Here is a 23,357-nt window from a genome sequence, read left to right on the forward strand (position 1 = left end):
GTCATCACATCTGCAGTGACGAGCAGTCCCCCTCAAAATATACTGAGGGGCTCACTGAAGCCTTCACTGACTGTAATTATCCTCCCCACCTTATACAAAAACAAGTCTCTCATGCCTTATCTTTCCAGTCTCCCACCACCACCCAAAGTCCCACCGTCCGGCCACAGAGGAGCATTCCCCTCATAACTCAGTACCACCCAGGACTGGAGCAACTGAATTACATTCTCCGCCAGGGTTTCGATTATCTCTCGTTGTGCCATGAAATGAGAAATGTCCTGCCCACTATCCTTCCCTCTCCTCCAACAGTGGTATTCCGCCGTCCACTGAACCTACACAATATACTTGTCCATCCTTACACAATCCCCACTCCCAATCCCTTACCTCATGGCTCATACCCCTGTAATAGACCTAGATGCAAGACTGTCCCATACATCCTCCATCTGTCACCTACTTCAGTCCGGTCACTAACATCACCTATCCCTTCAAAGGCAGGGCTACCTGTGAAACCAGTCATGTGATCTACAAGCTAAGCTGCAACCAGTGTGCTGCATTCTATGTGGGCATGTGTTGTCTGTCCGCATGAATGGCCACCGACAAACTGTGGTCAATAAACAAGTGGACCACCCTGTTGCTGAGTACGCTGCCAAACATGAAATCCTTAATTTCTGTGACTGCTTCACAGCCTGTGCCATATGGAACTTTCCCACCAACACCAGTTTTTATGAATTGCACAGGTGGTAACTTTCCTGCAATACATCATACGTTCCCATAACCCTCCTGGCCTCAGCTTTCGTTAGTCACTGTCCTCCCCCATCCAGCCCCTTCCCTGTTCAGTTCCAGCACTGCACAGCCGTCATTCCACCACCACATCCAGTCTTTTTACTTCTCTCCTTTTCCACTAACCTCCTCCCTCCCCCCCCCCCCCCCCCCCCAGCCCTCAGTCTGACCAGCAGCACTTCCGTGTCTGCCACCCCCATCATACTATCCCCCCCCCCCTTTCACATGCCAGCCCTCCTCCTTACCCCCACTCAGCCACCACTCTCATCATGCACTGGTGCTGCTGCTCACAGTGTGGTTTAAGTTGCAAGAGACTGCAGTCGTGTGTGTGAGTTGCGTTTGCGTGTGTGTGTTTGTCTAGTGTTGATGAAGGCCATAATGGGTGAGAGCTTTAATTGTGAGAATCTTTTTGTTGTGCCTATTTGCGACTCAGCATCTATGCTATATGGTGAGTAGCAACTTTCTTTCTCAGTTTCTACTGGGTCTGATTCAGAAAGTTTACAATTATTACCAATGTTGACTTGTGATGTCATTACATGGACTTTAATTCAAAAGCCATTTAAAAAGAGAAAAAGGAGAGAGAGACATGTTGAGAATAACTAGGTGAGAAACAATACAAACAATGGCTCAGAGAACGTAACAGAGTGGGAGACATAATTATGAATATAATGAAAAATTATGAAAATGAAACAGAAGCTGATAGGACATGTAGCAAAGCAGATGATCCAACAAAGTTCATTGTTGGTATACATGAAATAAGAAAAGAATCTAATGGAATGTTTGTTGTTGAGATTAGAAAACACTAATGTGGACAGCTGGAGCCCCATAATGAATGTAAAAGTGTAGAGAAGGTTTTGTCTGGCAGTGAATGTCAGTTTTTTATGTATGGCAATTATATGTAATTTTTGTCATTTGAAATGCTTGATTAAAGAGCCTAGGAATCACTGTAACTACTGTAGTGAACGTATATATTTACAGGCTTTTTGACATGTATTTTATTAATTTGTCAATGGAAAAAGTCTTCAAGAATGTGGACCAAGTCCAAAACATTGAGGGTGTTTCACTAAGAATGTGTGTAATTAAAGTTCACACTATGTATATTAATTCAAATGTAAAATATGTTTTTTTTATTTTTCCAGACTTTTGTACATACATGAGGATCTTTGACGATTGGGCTATTGAATAAACAATGCATGTAATCTAATCATTTAGTAGAAGTCTCATGACCACAATTCCATTGTTCATATAAACTTTGTAGATCATGGCAACAGTTTTTAATAAACAACTACTTCAGCAAGATACCTTTTAGAGGTGTCATGCTGTTTGTGAAAGCTTGAAGCAATGTATGCAGATGGGAAGCAATGTATGCAAATGGGACTTTCATTAGTAAATGAAGTGTATATTAGTTACTCAGTGCCATGCCAGCTAGAGCTCCCTCTGGCACAGTGGCACAAGAATGACTTCTAATGGCTTTTTTGAATCTGAGTACCTTCAAGTAGCTAATATGGTGATGCTATGTTGCCAGAGTGAATGTCTGAAAGCAAGGGGAATCGACAACCAATATATTTCCCATAAACATGCAGCTTTGCTGTAATGTTTAATGATGATGGCATCCTCTGGGGTGAAACAGTCCCCTTATCAGATCTCCAGACAGAGGTTACTCAGGAATATGCTTTTAATCTGCAAAAACAAATCTGATGTTTCACACGTTGGAGTGTTAGATCCCTTAATTAGGTAATTAGGTTAGGAAACATAAAAAGAGAAATGCATAAGTTGAAGAGAGATGTAGTGGGAATTGGTGAAATGTAGTGGCAGAAGTGTAATGTTAACAAGATAAAATCAAACAGAAATAAATGCAGGTATAAGTATAAAATGACTAAGAAAACAGGAATTTGAGTGAGCTGCTATGAACAACTTATGGGTGATTAGTGAAGGTACACACCATGGAATATGTTCCCGGGTTTGTGAATGGCTGGAAGACTTCTTAAGTAACAGAACACAGTATGTTGTCTTTCATGGCAAGTGTTCATCAGAGACAAGGGTAACATCATGAGTCCCTGAGGAAGTCTAACAGGACTGCTGCTATTTTCCATATACACAAATGATATTCTGCACAGGGCAAGCAGCAGTCTGCAGCCATTTGCTGATGATGCTGTGGTGTATGGAAAGGTGTTGTCATTGAGTGACTGTAGGTGGATAGAAGATGATTTAGACAAAATTTCTAAACTGTGTGATGAATGGTAGCTAGCTCTAAATATAGAAATATGTAAGTTAATGCAGGTGGATAGAAAAAAAAACCATAATGTTGAAATGCAGCATTAGTATGTTGCTTGACAGTCACGTCTATTAAATATATTGACACGTCACAGCAAAGCGATATGAAATGGAATGAGCATATAAGGATTGTAGTAGGGAAGGCAAATGGTCGATTTCTGTTTGTTAGGAGAATTTTAGGAAAGTGTGGTTCATTTGTATAGGACACCGCATATAGGACACTAATGCAACCCATTGTTGAGTACTGCTCAAGTGTTTGGGATATACACCAGGTCAGATTAAATGAAGACATCGAAGAAACTCAGATGCAGGCTGCTAGATTTGTTACCAGTAGGTTCCAACAACATGCAAGTATTGCGGAGATGCTTCTGGAACTCCAGTGGGAATCATTGGAGGGAAGCAACATTCTTTTTGAGGAGCACTATTTAGAAATATTAGAGAACCGGCCTTTGAGGCTGACTGCTAAACGATTCTACTGCCGCCAGCATACATTTTGCATAAGGACTATGAAGATAATATTAGAGATATTAGGGCTCATACAGAAACTTATAGACAGTCTTTTTATCCACTGTATTTGTGAGTGGAACAGGAATGGAAGTGACTGGTAGTGGTACAGGGTACCCTCTGCCACACACCATATGGTGGCTTATGGAGTATATATGTAGATGTAGATGAATGAATTATCATGGTCAAGACATACACAAAGCCAACACCCACCACAGTAATACAAATTCATAGCCTACTAGCTCTGCAAATGTTGATAAGATTGAAAGAATGTAGAGAAAAGAAATTGTTCACATTGTTAAGTGAGATGAAAATTTTTTATTGGAGACAACAATTCAATGGTAGGAAAAGGAAGACATGGATAAGTAGTTGGAGAACACAGACCGGGGGGGGGGGGGGGGGGGGGGGGGGGGAATTTTGCACACAATTTAATCATTGCTAATACTCGGTTTCAGAATAATGGAAAGCAGTTGTAAATGTGAAAGACACCTGGAGTAAAGGAAGATTTCAGGTAGATTGTATAGTATAATGGTCAGATAGAGATACCAAAACCAGATTTCAAACTGTAAAACATGTGGAATCTGATCATACTTTATTGCTAACAGCAGTAGATCAAACCTCAAGATATTGCAGAAAGATAAAAACATTAAGGAGGTAGAAACAGGATAAATTAAAAGAACTAGAGATTGTTGAGAGTTTCACTGTAAGCATTAGGTAACGATTCAGTGAAACAGAGGAAAGGACTACAACAAAAGATGGTGGGATAGCTTGGGGAGATAGTAATAGTGAAGCCACCAGAGTATCACCAGTAGATTTATCTTAGAAGATAGTTTACAATTGCTATAATTTGCATTTACCATTTTTCGGAGTTAGAAAAACTTGTCAGTATTGACTGCAATACGCTCTGGAATTGCAAAGGTAACAGGGAGAGAAAACTAAGGAGAAGAAATATAAACTTTGAGGACATTGTAGCTCCGTCAGACACAACAGTCGAATGGAATGAATAGTGTGAAAGAAACTTCCTGGCAGATTAAAACTGTGTGCCGGACCGAGACTCGAACTCGAGACCTTTGCCTTTCGCGGGCAAGTGCTCTACCAACTGAGCTACCCAAGCACGACTCACGCCCCGTCCTCACAGCTTTACTTCTGCCAGTACCTCGTCTCCTACCTTCTGGAATAGTGTGAAAGTTAAAACTCTCCTGATGTCTAGATTGTTCCATGAAATTTTGTTTTTTAGATGTTTGACATAAAAACAGTGATGCACTTGGACACTCGTATTTCAAAAGTCCACTCATGCAGTACTGTACTTAGTAGTTTCCACCATCCAGCACAAGCAATGGGCATTCTGAAGACTTAGTTCACCAGCAGTTCATCTCAGCCGTTGATAACCTGCAAGCAGAATTGGAACACCTAGAAACTATTTTCCTGGGAAATGAATATTCATCTCAGCAGACACAGAACTCCATTCACAGGGAATCATCAGAAATACACTACTGGCCATTAAAATTGCTACACCATGAAGAAAAGCAGATGATAAACAGGTATTCATTGGACAAATATATTACACTACAGCTGACATGTGATTACATTTTCACGCAATTTGGGTTCATAGATCCTGAGAAATCAGCACCCAGAACAACCACCTCTGACTGTAATAACGGCCTTGATACGCCTGGGCATTGAGTCAAACAGAGCTTGGATGGCGTGTACAGGTACAGCTGCCCATGCAGCTTCAACACGATACCACAGTTCATCAAGAGTGACTGGCGTATTGTGACGAGCCAGTTGCTCGGCCACCATTGACCAGACGTTTTCAATTGTTGAGAGATCTGGAGAATGTGCTGGCCAGGGCAGCAGTCGAACATTTTCTGTATCCAGAAAGGCACGTACAGGACCTGCAACATGCGGTCGTGCATTATCCTGCTGAAATGTAGGGTTTCACAGAGATCGAATGAAGGGTGGAGCAACGGGTCATAACACATCTGAAATGTAACGTCCACTGCTCAAAGTGCCGTCAATGCGAACAAGAGGTGACCGAGACGAGTAACCAATGGCACCCCATACCATCACGCTGGGTGATACACCAGTATGGCGATGACGAATACACGCTTCCAATGTGCATTCACCGCGATGTCGCCAAACGCGGATGCGACCATCATAATGCTGTAAACAGAACCTGGATTCATCCGAAAAAATGACGTTTTGCCATTTGTGCACCCAGGTTCGTCGTTGAGTACACCATCGCAGGCGCTCCTGTCTGTCATGCTGCGTCAAGGGTAACCGCAACCATGGTCTCCGAGCTGATAGTCCACGCTGCTGCAAATGTGGTCAAACTGTTCATGCAGATGGTTGTTGTCTTGCAAATGTCCCCATCTGTTGACTCAGGGATCGAGACGTGGCTGCACGATCCGTTACAGCCATGCGGATAAGATGTCTGTCATCTTGACTGCTAGTGATACAGGGCCGTTGGGATCCAGCACGGTGTTCCGTATTACCCTCCTGAACCCACCAATTCCATATTCTGCTAACAGTCATTGGACCTCTACCAACGCGAACAGCAATGTCGCGATATGATAAACCGCAATCGCGAAAGGCTACAATCTGACATTTATCAAAGTCGGAAACGTGATGGTACGCATTTCTCCTCCTTACACGCGGCATCACAACAACGTTTCAGCAGGCAACACTGGTCAACTGCTGTTTATGTATGAGAAATCGGTTGGAAACTTTCCTCAAGTCAGCACGTTGTAGGTGTCGCCACCGGTGCCAACTTTGTGTGAATGCTCTGAAATGCTAATCAGTTGCATATCACAGCATCTTCCTGTCGCTTAAATTTCACGTCTGCAGCACATCATCTTCGTGGTGTAGCAATTTTAATGGCCATTAGTGTATGACTGAGGGCTTATCAATGGGAATGGCGGTTTCCAGTTATATTCTTCATGAATTCTTGCCATAGAAATACTTCATGATCTGGATAGCCGGTGTCTACATCTACATATTTATCTACATACATACTTCACAAGCCACTGTACTGTGCATAGCGGAGGGCAACCTGTACTACTACTAGTCATTTCCTTGCCTGTTCCACTCACAAATAGAGTGAGGGAAAACTGACAGTCTGTATGCCTCTGAATGAGCCTCAGTTATTCATATCTCCCCTTCATGGTCCTTACGTGAAATGTAAGTTGGCAGCAGTAGAATCATTCTGCAGTCAGCTTCAAATGCCAGTTGTCTATAAAATTTCTCAAAAGTGTTCCTCAAAAAGAACATCACCCTTCCCCCAGGGCTCCTATTTGAGTTTCTGAAGCATGTATGTAATTCTAGCATGTTGTTTGAACATTCTAATAACAAATCTAGCACCTCGTCTCTGAATTGCTTTGATGTCTTCCTTTAATCCTACCTGGTGCTGATCCCAAACACTCTACCAGTACTCAAGAACAAGTCACCCTTGTGTCCCAAATGTGGTCTCCTTGTAGATGAACCACACTTTCCCAAAATTCTCCCAATAACCTGAAGTGGACCATTCTCCTTCCCTACCACAAATCTCATATGATCGTTCCATTTCATATTGCTTTGCAACATTACGCCCAGATATTTAAACAATGCGATTGTGTCAAGGACTCTACTAACGCTGTATCCACACATTATAGGTTTGGTTTTCCTACTCACCCACATTAACTTATATTTTTCTGCATTTAGAGCTAGCTGCCATGCATCACACAAACTAGAAATTTTGTTTAGTCATCTAGTGTCCTCCTGCAGTCACTCAACTTCAACACCCTCCCGTACACATCATCATCAAGAAAAAACTGCAGACTACTGCCCAGCCTGTCTGCCAGATCATTTATGTATATAGACAATAACGGCAATCCCATCACACTTCCCTGGAGCACTTTTGATGATACCCTTGTCTCCGATGAACACTCGCTATCGAGGACAACATACTTGATTCTATTGAGACACTCACATATCTAGGAACCTAATCCATTTGCTTGTTAACAGTCAACATTGTGGCACTGTCTGAAATGCATTCTGGAACCTAAAAATATGGAATCTGCATGTTGCCCTTCACCCAAAGTTTGTAGTATATTATGTGAGAAAAGGGCAAGTTGTGTTTTTCAAAAGTGATGCTCTCTAAAATCATGTTGATTCGTGAACATAAGCTTCCCGGACCCGAGAAAATTCATTATATTTGGACTCGGGAATATATTCTAGAATTCTGCAGCAAACTGGTGTTAAGGATACTGATCTGTAATTTTGCAGATCCGTGCTTTTGACTTTCTTATATACAGGAGTCACCTTCACTTCTTTTCCCGTCACTTGGGAAGTACAGTACTCTTTGTAAAATCAAATTTATCTGGACCTGCTGACTTATTTGTTTTCAACTCTTTCAGTTGTTTCTGTATGCTAGGCTTATTACTATGCAGTCCATAAGGGGCTCCTTGCGATGGTATGTTTGTACGATTCCCCTGCGTTAACAATTTCTGAGACACAAGATTTAAAACTTCATCTTTGTTTATCTTCTACTGCCACACCAGACTGGGTGGAAGCCTTAGATCTACTTAGTGATTTTACATAGGAGCAGAATTTTCTTGGGTTTTCGGACAGATTTTCTACTAAGGTATGACAGTGGTAGTTCTATGCTTTGAACATTGATCTTTTCACAGACGCACAAATCTCTACTAACCTTTGCCTGTTGTCATTTTGCAACAGCCTTTAGTTCCTCAGTATTTTCCAATTTATCTTATTAAACTATGGTGGGTCTTTTTCATTCTCAAATTCACTTACTAGGCACATACTGGTCTACAGAATGATTTACAATCTGTTTGATGTTTGCCCATAATTCCATTCTGGCACTAAATGATGGCAGTCCATTGTCAAAACGAGATACTAGCAACTTCTTATCTGCTCTTCCTAGCGGCAACACTCTCCTTGCCTTCTTTATTAATTTTATCAGCTTTCAAAACTATAGTTTCTATGATGATATCAGATCCACTAATCCCCCATCTCCAAACTGATGCTACAAATTGCCAGCATTGTTCTCGATATTACCATCTGAAGACAGTTGTTCTGATATTCATGTGACAAACTTTCACCACAGAGGGCACTGTCATAAGTGCACAGATGTTCAGCAAGAACTGGGTACACCACACCATGTGCTAATGAGGTCTTAAAATAGGGTCACTCAGTGTACACCTGAAGGTGGCCAGAGACCTGCAGCAAAATATTGTGGCTGCAGGTTTCAGACATCTGTCAGTTAGCCCCGAAAGTTTATGGAATGGATAGTCTCTTGAAAATTATTTATAAGATGAATGCCAACAAAAGTAAAACAATGGTAGTTGAATAAAAAGCAGATAACACCGAGGCAGTGACACATTTAAAGTAGTAGATGTGTTTTGTTATTTGGTTAGTGAAATATCTGACTGTTGCCAAAGTAGGTGGAACAAAAATGCAGAGTGGTAGTACCAAGAAAATTGTTAACAATAAATACAAGGGAGTCTTTCTGAATGTGTTTGTCTGGAGTGTACCCATGTATGGACATGAAATGTGGTCAACAAACAGCTCAGACAAGAAAAGAATAGAAACTTCTGAAATTTGTTGCTGAAGATTTGATGGATACATTGAATTATTACTAAAGAGGTACTGATACAAATTGGGGAGAAACAAATTTTTGTTACATATTGACTAAAAGTACGGATTAGTTTATAGGATACATCATAAGGTATCACACAATTGTCAGTTTGGTAATGGAGGGGAGTATGGGGGGTAACAAGTATAGAAAGAGACCAAAGATTGAATACAGTAAAAAGGTTCAAGTGGATGTAGATTGCAATAGTTATGCAGAGATGAAGTGGCTTGCATAGGATAGACTAATGCTGAGAGAACTACATCAAACCATTCCCCACTCAGCTGATCTGTGCTCTGTGTGGACAGCTAACAGCGCAGAAAACTTGAGTACCTTTCAATCTGCCTCATTTTTTTCAGAAAAGAATGGTAAACGTGGAAGCTTTGGTCAAAATTCTTGGTTAACTTTATCCTTAATGTGGAGTGTGGTATTCTCTTCATTTTGTTTTTTCTCCAATTTAATTATTGCAGTTGATGTTCTCCATTGATGATTTTATTATACCATTACTAATGTTATTTCAGTCCTCATCTTGGATTTCCTGGCATTTTCGACTACCCTACATCTGTGCTGCCAGTGATCGTAAGCTGTGTTTCTGGAAAGTCTCCACAAAATGAAATTTACAGAAACGTTTTAAACATGTCTATGGAACCAGAGACTTATTTTGAAATCACTTTAAGAAGACATCTCTGCAAACACAATGAAAAAGGATGCTAAGTTTTTCTTACATTGTTGTGCTAGTGAATTTGTGATTGGAGTTAAATGTGATGTGCTTGCTGTAGTGTAAAATAAAAGAGTCAAATTTCATGATAACATGTATTTAAGATGCTAAGAAAACATTCAAGATAACAGTTCAACAGATGGAATCACAATGTATATTGAGTATATATACTTGTAGCTTGGATCACTATTCTCTTCACAACGATGTTACATCCATCTTCTGACATCCACAGTGACAACAAGAATGCACTACAAAACATACAATATCTTTAAAAAGAAAACCACCCTGGTGCACCCGGACGATCCTTTGAACGCTCTATGTATTTTTTATATCCTTCTTTTGCCTCTTCCAGAGATTTCTTGTCTTTTTCTTCACGGTCCATTTTGGGAAAAATATCTGGAAACTTAAAGGCATGTTCTCTCGGCTGCAAAGAAAAATAAATATGCATTGCTGAATTTGTCCGATATGAATCCAAAATACCATAAGTGTTCAGGTTTACTTACCAAAGTCACATAAGCAACTTTGTAGTCATCATCTTTGGTAATGTATCCCTTCAGCTTATCCTGGTGGGTTTTACCTGAAAAAGAATGCCTGAATCAACTTTTTGTATCTGGAACATGAGTATGTTTCACCGGGAACTGAAATCAGTCATGGTTTGAAATTAGTCGTGGTTTACACTCCATTGACACTGACTAGTCAAATGGTGCTCCAGCTTTGTGGAACAATTATAATGGAAAGAAACAGAATATCAATAAAAAATGATTGAAGAAAACAATCTAAACCTAAATCACATCAGTGAGAATGAGCATTTGACACTTGCTCCTTCAGAGTATGAGTTCAAAGTATTTAGCATTGTGCCATTTCACTTGTTATCAATTATATAAAGTGGGCTTCCACTCAGTAGTGTCCATTTCAGAATTATTACACACAAAGAACACACAAATATAATATGGCGGCAAAATGATGATGGTGTAGAATCGGCCAGGGCATAATCCTATTATTGGACGTAGGTTGGCAATGCATCAGCTTTACATAGCCGAAGGGATTGTTCTAAGTAGTAGTAATAAAAAAAGGAAACAATGCCAAAAATGGAAGTTCCAGTACTGTTTCAAGGTTGCAGCTATAATGGAGCCCCAGAGCTCAGCAGTTGCTGCAAACTGCCGCCTGCTTTTACTCATCTGAAATATCGTATGTGGGTAGAACAGTGGGAGTTACCTACTTTAAAAACTGTGCCAGAAACCTTACCTGAAATAAACTTTCTGGATGTTTCAAACTATTCTGATAATTAACTGCTGAGGTCTACAAGATATAAATCTTTACCTAGATTTTTCTGTTAGTACCAGCAGTCCAGTATTCTGTGCAAGTGAACAAGTTTCTGGTTTCTGGAAGCTGACTCACACTACTGTTGCAAATAAACATTGAAACACCTGTGGACTATTAATATTTCGTATTTTTACATTAGGTCACACAGTGCAACTCCAGTTTGACAGAACAGAGCCCGCCCCCCCCCCCCCCCCCCCCCACCACCACCACCACCACCAATGAACTATGTATTTTTAAGCTTCTTATCTTCCTGATGCCGTTGACACACGGGTGAAAAAAACATATCTTGTGGATAACAGGTCATTAACCCGAGATTACTAAACCCTCATAAAATTTATGATTGCACTTGGTACCAATTTGCAGTTCTGGCCAACCTGGTATTGTCAGTATAGGGTGTAAAATGGGACATTTTCAGGGTTATACACAGACAAAAAAAAAAAAAAAAAAAAAAAAAAAAAAAAAAAAAAAAAAAAAAAAAAAAAAAAAAAAAACACAGACCTTTTCCGGTTAAAAATAAACTTTTTTCCCAGCTGAAATACACTTTTTCTGTGTTAAGTGACAGTATACATTCTCTCGGAGCTGTAAAACATCAATTCTTTGATTGGTAAACATTTCAATACTTGCAATGCGCTTTTGTCAGCCAGTCATAGTTCATGTCAATCAGCTAATGACAGCCGATATTAAGAGCATTTGACACATGCTGTAGTCAGCCAATAGCAACATCAGTGTTAGTAGGAAATAGGGAAGTTCTTGGTTTAAATTAATATACATATAGTATAGTTACATGAAAAGCTAAGCTTTCACATATAACATTGGTCTCTTTTTGCGTGTGTTGTTCTTTAAGATATATCAAATGGCTACTGGTCTTCTGGACCCAAAATTTTTCTATGTGACTGATTCTCAAAGTGCTACATTTTGAACGAGAATAAAAGGCTCTGTGATTTAATAATTTCATCACACATTCTCACATGTAACATAATTCATCTTGTGTAAAAGGAAATTTACTATGAAAGTAACACTTCATACAACCACTCACAGTATTTTCCCGTGACCTGTTAAAACAGGTTCGTTTGAGCAGTTATCAGAGAGCACCACGAAACAGGTGTTGCTGTGCTTGCAGCTATGATTACGTATTTCTGCTCATTATGAGTTTTGCCACATTTCTGTTTGGAATTTCGTGCGTACTGGTGCATCACGTGACCATCTGCATCACCGTGGCATCTTGTTAGGAGGGGACACATGAAGTTATTGTACTTAGGACAACTGTTTATAATATTCTATCCACACAAGAAATGCAGTCCTTGGCATAATATTTACTTCAAAGTAGACTCTACAACTCAAAGTACACTAATAATATTTTGCAGTGTTGTGACTTTAATGTAGATTTTTTTTTTATTCAAACTCTGCAATACTGTTATGTGGCATTTCCAAATAGGTTTACATCCACACAGCACTGCAAAAAGCTAGTAAGCAGGAATACAGATTTCTTGTTCGCATACGCCAAGAAACTGTAGAAGTGGCAGTTTTTATTCAACTCCAGGACTAAATATATAGCCTTGTGGGGAGTTACAAGGATAAAACAGTGTGCTGCCAGTCTATAATTTACAGAAGAATGGTGTCCTGTAAATTTAAGCTGTAAACAACAGAATTTAAGAAATAACATCAAGCCTAAAGGAGGTACCAGACAAGTATTGAAAAATGTCTTGTGATCAAAAAACATTGTGTTTAATGGAAAGCAGATTTGTAAAAAAATATATTTGAAACATAACATTTTATTCAATACTACTGACCAAATTGGCCTGCTTGGTCATCTTCAAGTGAACATTTATGTATATTCGTGCATACAAAGTATTAAGAGATCTTACATTATAACATAAAAGAAACAGGACATCAGAGAATATCTAAATGCATCAGAATATCGTGAACCATACTGAAATGCACAATTCAGCTTAAAGTGTACATTCATATGTCCAGATCCACACTGAAGTAGGTTCCTACTTGGTATTAAGCTTTTCTATGTGATTTTTGGGATGCCAATTTTCTTGGAGTACCAGTACTGTAGTATCTAATGTTTGGTTCTTTATTATGGCATAATGCCACGCATGCCAGAAGATGAGCATTTGCATTTGAAATTCAACAATTAGTTGAACCTAGCCAAAAATGTGGAACGAAACACTTTCTTTCAAACTGACTGCCTCAGAGGAAAAGATCAATAAAAGCCAAATTCCTTTCATGAGCCAACAAAAATTACATTTATTGTTATGTAAGACAATTAATGCTTGTTTGCCAATTATGTCAAAATAAAATAAAATAAGAAAACTGAAGCTAACAATATATTTTAGTCTTCTGTAATTAGCCACAGAAATCTGTTCTGCTTTCATTTGACGTGAGAGCTGTAAACAAAGAGAAAACAGAAAACAGCGCAAAATGTCAACGCAGGTAATTTGGAAACTACTACTCCCCCTCTCCTTACAACAACTAAGACTGCTCTGCGTGTGTGCGAATCTGGCAGCTTGGGCGCAGCAGAAAAATTTCTCTGGCTAGCATCTGGCTACTTGTTGCTACTGCTTTTTACAACTAACATACACGCTTCAAGTAGCCAGAAGCGGGAGAAAGTGCCGCTCATATGTTGACTTCAGCTCTGCTCATGCACGAGTCCACTGGCAACTGCTCAAACGAACAAGTAAACAACTGTGATATCAAGCTCATTGAAAGTAGTTTGTAGTTGTGAAGTATTGCATAGTCATCGTCTTATGGTCTTGAGATGTTTTGCTGCCAGCAGATGCTTCTCTGTACACTGTTTTGATGTAAATGGCACACTTTCTTCGCGTTTAAATTTTTATTTTATTGCTATTCACTCATCTATTTTATTGCAGTATTATTCTACACTATTAAAGTAAAATTCTTTGTTAGTGTATCAGTCCTTACCAGTCAAAATTACAAATACTTAACTGAACACCAAAATAATGAAAAAATTTAAGAATTGTAAAAGTTCCTGTGTTTCTCCTAGTTTCCTCACAGATGAAAAAATTTATTGATTTTTCCAGACTTCCTGGGGCGTACACACCCCGATTTTGTACTAATTTTGTATGGGACGTACCATTGGAGATCTTATAACTGCAGTTAACTAGTACATAAACTGTAAAATATGAAGTGGTTAAATTTACGATAATTAAGTAGCGATGTCATATCCCCCACTTTTAGTGTTCAGGCTGCAATAGTCTGTAGAACTTTTCCAAACAGACAAGTGTAGCCACATATAGCATCATGCCAAACCAGATAGCATGAAAAATAAAGTGCATGGGTTGTACCTGTCATCTCAAAATTAGAGTGAGCTTTTTTTCCTAGGACCAAATGAACATTTTGTTGTCCTACACAAACTTTTCTTGCCATAAGTGTCCTTTATACATTGGCAGGATCTGTCCAAGAAAATTTTTCCACAAAAGCAATTTATTTGACACTCTAGTCTACCCACCATTTTTTCTCCCTTGTAAACTTTCACCCGTGTCAGCTTTCGTCATTAATTGCAATATACACTGTATACAAATCTTGCCCTTTCACACTCCAAGCAGCCACTACTGACTGTCATGAATATTAATCATAGGGGTGGTGCCACTAGTTGGCAGCTTGTTTTGTTTGAACTTTAAACCAGCCCTGTGCATTGCACACTGAATTTGTGCTACTTCCTTTCTTTCCACACACTTTCATCATCTAATTTTATTCTGTGTTCATATTACATTTAATCATCATTCATACTACAGTGGTGACTAAGTTCTCCAGCACAGGTCCTATATACTGGCTGGTTGATGAGGTCGAAGGAGAAATAATAAGTACAAGTTAACTTATTGTCAGCAGTTTCACCATTCCATGCTGCAGTTGGTAATTGTTTGTGTGGCAAATCGTGGGAAATGGACATGATAAATGAGTTGGACGAACAGACAAGATAGTGGAAGCAATGTGAAAATAGTGTTCAATACAAGCCATAATGATGTGATGTGCACAAAATATGTGGTGGCATAATGGAATGCGTTGTGCAGCGTATTATATACAACAGACTTTTCTGCAAAATTTAAACGGTACTCTTAGGTTGGTGTGTAACAACAGCCTCAGAAATCAGGATATTTCGAAAAAATATTACAAACTTTTCTAAATGATCATCGGACTACGCTACAGAACAATCCACTACCACAGCCAGTTTTCATCCAGTCACAACCAAGTTATAATATGGAAATGTGAAACAATACCCTAAGAAATCCTATCATATTACAAGAAATATGCAACACAAAATATGCATACGAAAACCAGTGACCATGGTAACCAGATCAATATACAACAATTTTGCACCATCCAAAAGTGTCAGTTCGTACCTTTGGCCCAAATAAGTCACTAGATTCAGCTATTCTAACTGCCTAAATGTATACTATCACCTGATCGAATACTACCAACGGAAACAAATTTCCAACAACAACACTTAGTGGTTAAACCACCATCATAAGTGCACTTCATTCAAAAAATAAACCAATGGAAAAAATCCTGTCCCGTATAATTCATAATAAACCTTACAATGAAACATATTGGGAATAAATTATTTTACGCCAGCAACACTATATTTTATTGAAGACTCTCATCTGATAAACACACTGTGAATTTTGACTTCAATTTTAACTAGAACTAAACTTTGTAAATCGCTCAACACTGCTAAATATGCTGAGAACTAAAGATATTTACTAAACACAAACCGCTTGCTAACAGGTAATACAAGAAAAGTGTTACGACTCCCCGATTTCATAACGTGGTACTAGTGGATAGTCTGAAAGAACGAAACGGTAAATCTGACACACAGAGGGACAGGAACTTGTAAAACTGTTGGGAATCACTCCACAAACATGTTCTTGTTCACTGAAACTTGTTTTACCCATTGCGATTCGCGTCCTCACATTGACAACAGGTACGTTGTATATTTTTTCCAGATAGTTCTTGATATCGATTCTCGTCATCTCGGTGGATACAATGAATTCTACAACATTGGGAGGTTGAGGAACTGAAGGCCTAACAAGTTTCAGCCAGAAATTTGGCAGAAATATCCTCAGCTGGGGGTTACCGCGCTGGTACAGTGGATACCTGAAAAATAAATCAACGCTTGTCGTGAAGCTACAGAATTATTAAATGACAGTGGGTTTTACGGCGAAAAAGAAACAAACCAACCATCTGGTTGACATTTCTTCTGTGTTCTACTCCCACCACAACAAAATCACCCACTAATGCCTTGCCTTTCAACTTAACATTGTAAACAACTCGTTCAATACTTCAAAGATCATCACCAACAGCTATAATTTATCGAGAAGGTTAGATTCTCCAACAGCTTTGAAATACATTAATTTATGGTGCAAGATAATACATTTGGCGCCAATAAGAGACCTCACTGGCGCCAATCAGAGACATACGCCACGATGAGCCACGGACGCTGTATTAAGATCGATTCTTGCTGGTCGTCGGGGGAGCCGAATGGAAGGCAACGTCACCTTCAATGTTCAGACTTGTCAGAATGTCAACACAACGTCACTTCCACTAGCACAGTATCGAATGGTCAAAGTGAGGTATTGCCTGTCGGCTTTCGCCTTGGGATCTTCGACCAACGTTTGTGTAGCGATTTTTCTGACGTTTCGGCTGCACTAAATTCTGGTATTGTCAAAGATTCACCCGCATTTCGTGGTGGCAATTCATGGGATTACAAGAGAGTTTATTAGTAGCCAAAGCAAAATCCATGGCAGATGTTGTTGACAAAAGAAAAACTGCGACAGTTTCAAGGACGAAATAACACAGCTCAAAAAAAGTATGTCTAATTTACAAGACGGATATCAAGAAACACAAAGAAGAGAAGTTCACTGAACGTAGCAACATCGTGGCATGCAAGTTCGACTTTGTCGGAGAATTGGATGGAACTAAAGTTCAAAAGACGCAAGCAAATACAATACAGGGTATAGGAAACTGTGAAGGAAAAGTAAATGTAGTGCACGAAGATTACTTTCAAGCTTGTATTATGGATTGTGATAGTGTTGTTAACAGTTAGAGTGTACTACATGGAACACAAAACGACTTTGTGAATGACCATTGAATATATCAGCAGCAGTTAAGTGAAAGATCATATGTGAAAGCGCTCTCAAAAAATTCGCCTCAGATAAACCGTTCACCTGAGGCATTATGGACATATGTTACCAAAAAAATACAAAATAAATAGTGCCGAACAAGACATTGCACACAACAAAGATTGGAAGAAAATCGGAGAGCTCTGAACAGCAAGTACATGGACAGCTCAACTGTATGCGCACAGCCAAGGACGAAGTTCAGAATTTTAATTGCTTAATAAAACCAGGCGCGAAATTCAGAGTTGCAAGGTCAGTGAGTCAGGAAAAAATTTCCGCTCTGAGCAAAAAGGGACTTTTCCTGCTTCCTGGCAGTAACAAACGACGTCGCGAGAAATGAAAAAAGAAAAAGACCTCTTAATCTCGTTAAAAAGGAAATTGTATGAGTTGCAAGGAACAAACGTTACTATTTTTTCGTTACCATATCGTCATGACTTGAGAGAGTGGTCCTGTGTCGACAAAGAAATTGAAAGTGCAAATACAGGGATATAAAATATTTGCAGGCAGTTTGAAAATGTAATATTTGTGAACATTAACAATTCGGGGAAAAGATTCCACACAACACATGGTTGGAAAAAACGTTATAGTAACGTGATTTTGAGTAGTAGTAAATAAAATCTCAAATGTGCAGTGTGATGATATAAGAGTCACACCTGTAATGGACAAGACGTGCTTGTTTTCATCTAAATAAACTTGAAAAAGACGATATAGTAACAAGAATTTTAGATGTAGTAAATAAAATCTCAAATGTGCAGTTTGATGATATAGGAGTCACATCTCTCGTGGACAAGAAGTGCAGGTCACCTGGAGATTCAAATATGAAATCTGCTGTCAGCGCAGCTACACCCCTCCAAGACAAATATGAGATTTTGTTAACGCTAGTAAACATCCCAAATGCAAGTGGCTCACAGAGAAGCACAGTATTAGGGGAAGAGAAAACACCAGAAATAAGTGAAACAGCAGTAGCAGCAACAACAGCAGCTACAACAAGAATAGCAGTAACAGAGCCAGCAACAACTGGAGCAGCAGTGCGGCTTAAGAAGCAGCTAAAGGCAAAATACATCTGTGCCACTCAATGATAATGTTTTATGGTTTCAAGCCAGGAAGAAAATAAAAATGTGAAAAATCAATCTGCTAACTCACAGATAAGTTACAGTAACATCTTTTTTAAACATTTAGCCTTTTGAAAGTAAAGCTCATCTAGCGTTTTGAAAGTAAAGCTGAAATACTGGAGAAATCAGTGCCACAAGATAAGTATTCTTTTCTATGTTTATCTGTATAGTGGCTTATACCAGGACAAATAGGATACTGTGTATCAGAAGACTGTAAACATGGAAACAGTTTTCGCAGATCTCAGGTTCGTGATGGTATTTTTATCTATGTTTCGAATGAAATTGAGTTTGGAACACTTGATATTAGTCGGGCATGAGTAGAGAAACACTTTGAAATTCCTGCAATCATATGTGATATAATGAAGTTTATTTTACTATGTAACTACCATTCCCATGACTCAGATGAAAAACGTTTCTTAGATAATTAAGATGGTGTACTCTGCTGCATAACAAAGTGGAACCAATATGTAAATATAATTGGGGGAGACTTTAATTCAAGCTTTGATGTAACATGTAACAAACCTGGTGCCAAAAAGTTACTGAATATGCTAAGGATGCACGACTTCCATCATGTTAATTTAGAACTGACAAGACTAAAAGAGGGCTTAAATAATGCTTGTACCATCTGTACTTGTGATGCGTACTCCACCAGTGTAAAGGAATTTGATTTCTAAGACTGTACCATGATAACAGTAGGATAAAGACATTTTGCAAAACGGGATGGGAACAAGGCTGTACAAAAGTTATCAAAATCCAATACCAATTTCAATTCCCAAACAGTTTATGAAACAGTCCACAACTACTTAAGAGGTACGTTAAAAGCTCATCTTGTTCCAAATAAATATTATAAAATAAGAAAGGTATTATATAAAAAGTAAGGTTTAAGATATATGGAAATAATGGGATTAATTTTCTGGAGTTTCGGACAAGTGCGGTAAGCTGAGCTATGGCTGTAAATGGGTAAAGAATGTTTTCATATTAGTTCCACCTAAACGAAATAGTCTTTCTCTTGAAGATTTATGCTCACCAAGTAATAATACTACGTCCGATCGTCATATCCACCTACAAAATCTTGACCATGTCCATAATGTTATAATCGGATCTCAGTTGGAACTCCAAAGTACACAGGTGGGCTTCTTTGATTTTTATATACTACAGTACTACTTGTGATAATGACTCATACAACTTCACTGGTAAAATAATGCTATATTCTTCTTTTGCACATAAAAAAAACCGACTTTTTACTTATTCTCATGGCCAAAATACCGCCGATTACGCTCTAAAGTAACTTGCATCTACCTTCGTTCATTAACAAAGAGCAGGTCCTTCTTACTATGGAACAGGAAAACATCTTACGTTTTTTTAACATTTGAAAATCAAAAATGTATGGCAGTAGGCTCAGGTTCTTCACAGGCCTACCACTTCACCTTTTCTCTTTGCCCTTGAAGAAAACGAAAACATAAAAGCAAGAAATGCAGAAGGTACATCACAAATTCCCCCTACTGTATACTGCCGGAAATAAGTCTCTTTATTTAGGGAGACAGTATACAGTAGCCTTATGTACATTGGGGCTCATAGTTTGGTCAGTTCATGCAAGTCAATGGAGTTTTAACATCTTAATGGAAAATTCATACCCATAAATACATTCACGCCCATGTCGTGCTACCCATCTTAGTTTATTATTTATCCCTTTATTTGTTAACCTGTATTGTGTAAACAGGGGGAAAAATTATAAATTTCTTAAATTGTCCTTCCACCTTGTTTTGAAAATTGTTTTTCTCATTTGCTTTCGGTTTACTGGAAATTCTGAGAAGTTGTCCCTATGTCACACGCTGTTCATTGTTCGCTGTACTTATCACCAGCAGCAGCTCTTTGCTTAATGCGACAGTCACAGTGATGCAAGTGCCACGTGAGCAGTAGGACAGCCAACAAATCCATTGCAATATAGCTCCAGGCTTATGAAGTCAGTGTTGAGCATGCCCTCTAGTCCAGTGACTGGATATGACGAATTCAGCTCCAACGCTCAACCCAAAGAACACCAATATCTCATATAGCCCCTAGACGGAGCTTTCTGCCAGTGAAATTGCAGGTAAGGGCTGCATTGCAGGACTCGGCATTGTCTTCAGTTAGGCATTGTAGTTCGGCAATCCTCACTCATCAATTAAAGGTTATACTGATTTCGTCTAATTTCTCTCACTGGACTCGCATTCAGGAGGACGACGGTTCAATCCCGCGTCTGGCCATCCTGATTTAGGTTTCCCGTGATTTCCCCAAATCGCTTCAGGCTAATGCCAGGATGGTTCCTTTGAAAGAGCATGGCCGACTTCCTTCCCCATCCTTACCTAATCCGATGAGACTGATGACCTCGCTGTCTGTTATCCTCCCCCAAACAACCCCAACCCAACTCTGATTTCTCGGTGGCACACGCATCACACTCACTGTATTGACTTCGTTAGGCTGTAGCGTTTACTCTTACCACGACTCAGCCATTGTTTTCATCATTATCAGGCCTTACTATTTTTGTATCACTTCACATGTGCGAATATTTTACTCATCCCTCGCGTTGCACTTCACATAAAATTGACAGATGTACATACATTTTACATAGACATAGACATTGACAATAATAAAGTTGACAAATAAATGTACAATTCACATTCACATTTCATATGTGGACTCCATGGCAGACACCATCTTACATACTAATATGTGAATTAGAAGGAATCCATGTATTTTGAATATTTACATTTTCCTTTCTTGTCTTGCAGGACCGGCCCTCTGCGCATTTTTACCTTCACAACTACACAGAGAAAATACTATATACATTTTATGTAAACATACACATTGACAATAATAAAGTTGACAAATAAATGCACAATTCACATTTCATTTATAGACTCCATAAAGGCACCATATTACACACTAATATGTAAATTAGAAGGAATCTTGCATTTATTCTGAATATTTTCATTTGCGTTTCTCGTCTTGCACGACCGACTTTCTGCGCATTTTTACCTTCACAGCTACACACAGAAAATACTTTCCAGCACTACTCACTAAATGGAAAAAGAGGAATTGCTAGTGTCTGCTTCAGAGATCAAGTTACTTCTAGGATTGCTACTTGTAGTGCGTCATTAGTGTACTTATTCTATCCCTGGCATTTCACAAACCTTTATACTATGTATAATATTTGCGAGTGCTCGTTTGTGAGCGAGTAAGGGGAATGTTTCATCACTTGACAATCCTGACTTCATCACCGCTTGTGTGTGTGTGTGTGAGAGAGAGAGAGAGAGAGAAAGAGAGAGACAATTCCTAAGGGACCAAACTGCTTAGGTCCTAAGCCCCTAGACTTACACACTACTTAAAACTAACTTATGCTAAGCACAACACACAAACCCATCCCCAAGGGAGGAACCAAACCTCTAAACAGATGGGCCACACCATCCGTGATACGGTGCCTCAAACAGCACGGCCACTCTGTGCATCACTGCTTGTTAATCATCGTAATGTTTCACATTCATGTACACATATTTCAAGCTGCACTTCTGCCTTATTGATCCAACAACATATACATATTTACCTTCGTAACCTATGACCAGTAAATTTACTGTATTTCTGTCATGTGTAATTTCAATTATAATTCATTCCTGCGAAAGAAGAGGGTGCTTACACTAAATGTGCTACTTTCGCTTCTGCATGTGTCAAGAACTCAGCGTAGAAAATATTCTTTCACTGCATTTTGTGTTCATCCCTTGTACGAACTTTGTATCACATTTTCATTTATATTCATGTTATAGTTGCTAAAGCTGTAACAGTTAGTTGCTAAGGAAATAGTTTTCATACTAAGTTGTTTTTCATTCTGATGTATGTGTGGCAAATTACTGTGCTGTGGTTTACGTTAAAAGTACCTTGTATCTTCGTAGTATTGGCTTCACTGTCTCTTCTTTACTCTTCACTGCTTCTTCAGTATGTTTGCTTTCACAGTTATTTACGCCACAAGTATCATCATACTTCACTTTCCACACTCATACAGTCATTCATTCTAAGACTTTAAACTATATAATCTGTTCTTTCTTACATCGCTTTCGAAGCCCTTTCCTAGGTTCCACTGTAATATTCATCTTCATAAACATCGCCATATACCGACATTATTCATTAAAAATCTTCCACATAGATCTCCATTTATATCCATGTGTTACCTGTGGGATCTTTATACTGGCACCACCGCCCTATTTATTTCTTCCCACAAATATAAGTAAACTCATATTACTCTAATACACTTTCATTCCCTTCCTAGTTTCACTCCATGTATGATATGTCACCACAAATGTAGATTAACTAATTAATGCCTCCAGTTGAATCTATAATCTTTCACACTCGCTCTACTTCAAGTATTATCCAGCAGTGTAATATCATTTATTTCTCCATATTGCTTTTTAACCATAATGTACTTATGCCAATTATTTTGTTAATGTTCATGTAATTACGTTGTGTGCATATTGCTTTCTTTTCATATTTACTTAGCTTATCTCCCACGTGTTGCATGATTCATATTTACAGTTTTATTTTACTGCTTATGCTTTTCCTGTAATGTACTATGTAATTAATAGCTACTAACGTAAGTGAGTTCTGTAATAACAAATTTGTGGGTATGTATTCTCCCTGTACACTAATTTCACTACATCTAATGTTACCTGTAGAAGAAGTGTAATTCTATAAGTGCGCAACTGCTCCTCTCGCTAAATCTTGTACAATATGTTGTTTTATAGTTTACATCTCGGTCACATGCATTTTTCTATACTTATATTTCATTCTACCATTCTCATCGTCACTTACTTGCATGCTGTGTGTAAGTCGCTTAGTTCTTAAGTTCTGTACTA

At 38.8% G+C, this 23,357-nt stretch overlaps 2 protein-coding genes across 3 annotated transcripts in view; one reads left to right on the forward strand and one right to left on the reverse strand.

Annotated features, from left to right (window-relative positions):
- The window catches only part of LOC124789678 (nucleoporin Nup37), a 69,316-nt gene extending 59,331 nt beyond the window's left edge, over positions 1-9,985 (forward strand). For both annotated transcript variants that reach the window (XM_047257114.1, XM_047257113.1), the window contains exon 6: positions 9,703-9,985. In XM_047257114.1, the coding sequence (XP_047113070.1) occupies positions 9,703-9,795 (93 nt within the window). In that variant the 3' untranslated portion in view covers positions 9,796-9,985. The remainder of the gene's footprint in view (positions 1-9,702) is intronic.
- LOC124789679 (probable 39S ribosomal protein L23, mitochondrial) lies at positions 9,981-16,586 on the reverse strand. Its single transcript, XM_047257115.1, has 4 exons — positions 16,428-16,586; positions 16,138-16,343; positions 10,403-10,476; positions 9,981-10,323 (listed from the first exon to the last, which is right to left on the reverse strand). The coding sequence occupies exons 1-4, from the start codon at positions 16,439-16,441 to the stop codon at positions 10,168-10,170; spliced, it is 450 nt and encodes a 149-aa protein (XP_047113071.1). The 5' UTR covers positions 16,442-16,586; the 3' UTR covers positions 9,981-10,167.
- Positions 16,587-23,357: the final 6,771 nt, after the last annotated feature.

Source organism: Schistocerca piceifrons, chromosome 3, assembly GCF_021461385.2.
Source record: "Schistocerca piceifrons isolate TAMUIC-IGC-003096 chromosome 3, iqSchPice1.1, whole genome shotgun sequence".
NCBI lineage: Eukaryota > Metazoa > Arthropoda > Insecta > Orthoptera > Acrididae > Schistocerca > Schistocerca piceifrons.

Coding starts and splice junctions, on each gene's coding strand:
- LOC124789679 (XM_047257115.1), bottom strand. Junction 10,477..16,137: donor GAGGACGCGAATCGCAATGG/GTAAAACAAGTT, acceptor ATTCTTTTTCAG/GTAAAACCCACCAGGATAAG. Junction 10,324..10,402: donor AAGTTGCTTATGTGACTTTG/GTAAGTAAACCT, acceptor TTTTCTTTGCAG/CCGAGAGAACATGCCTTTAA.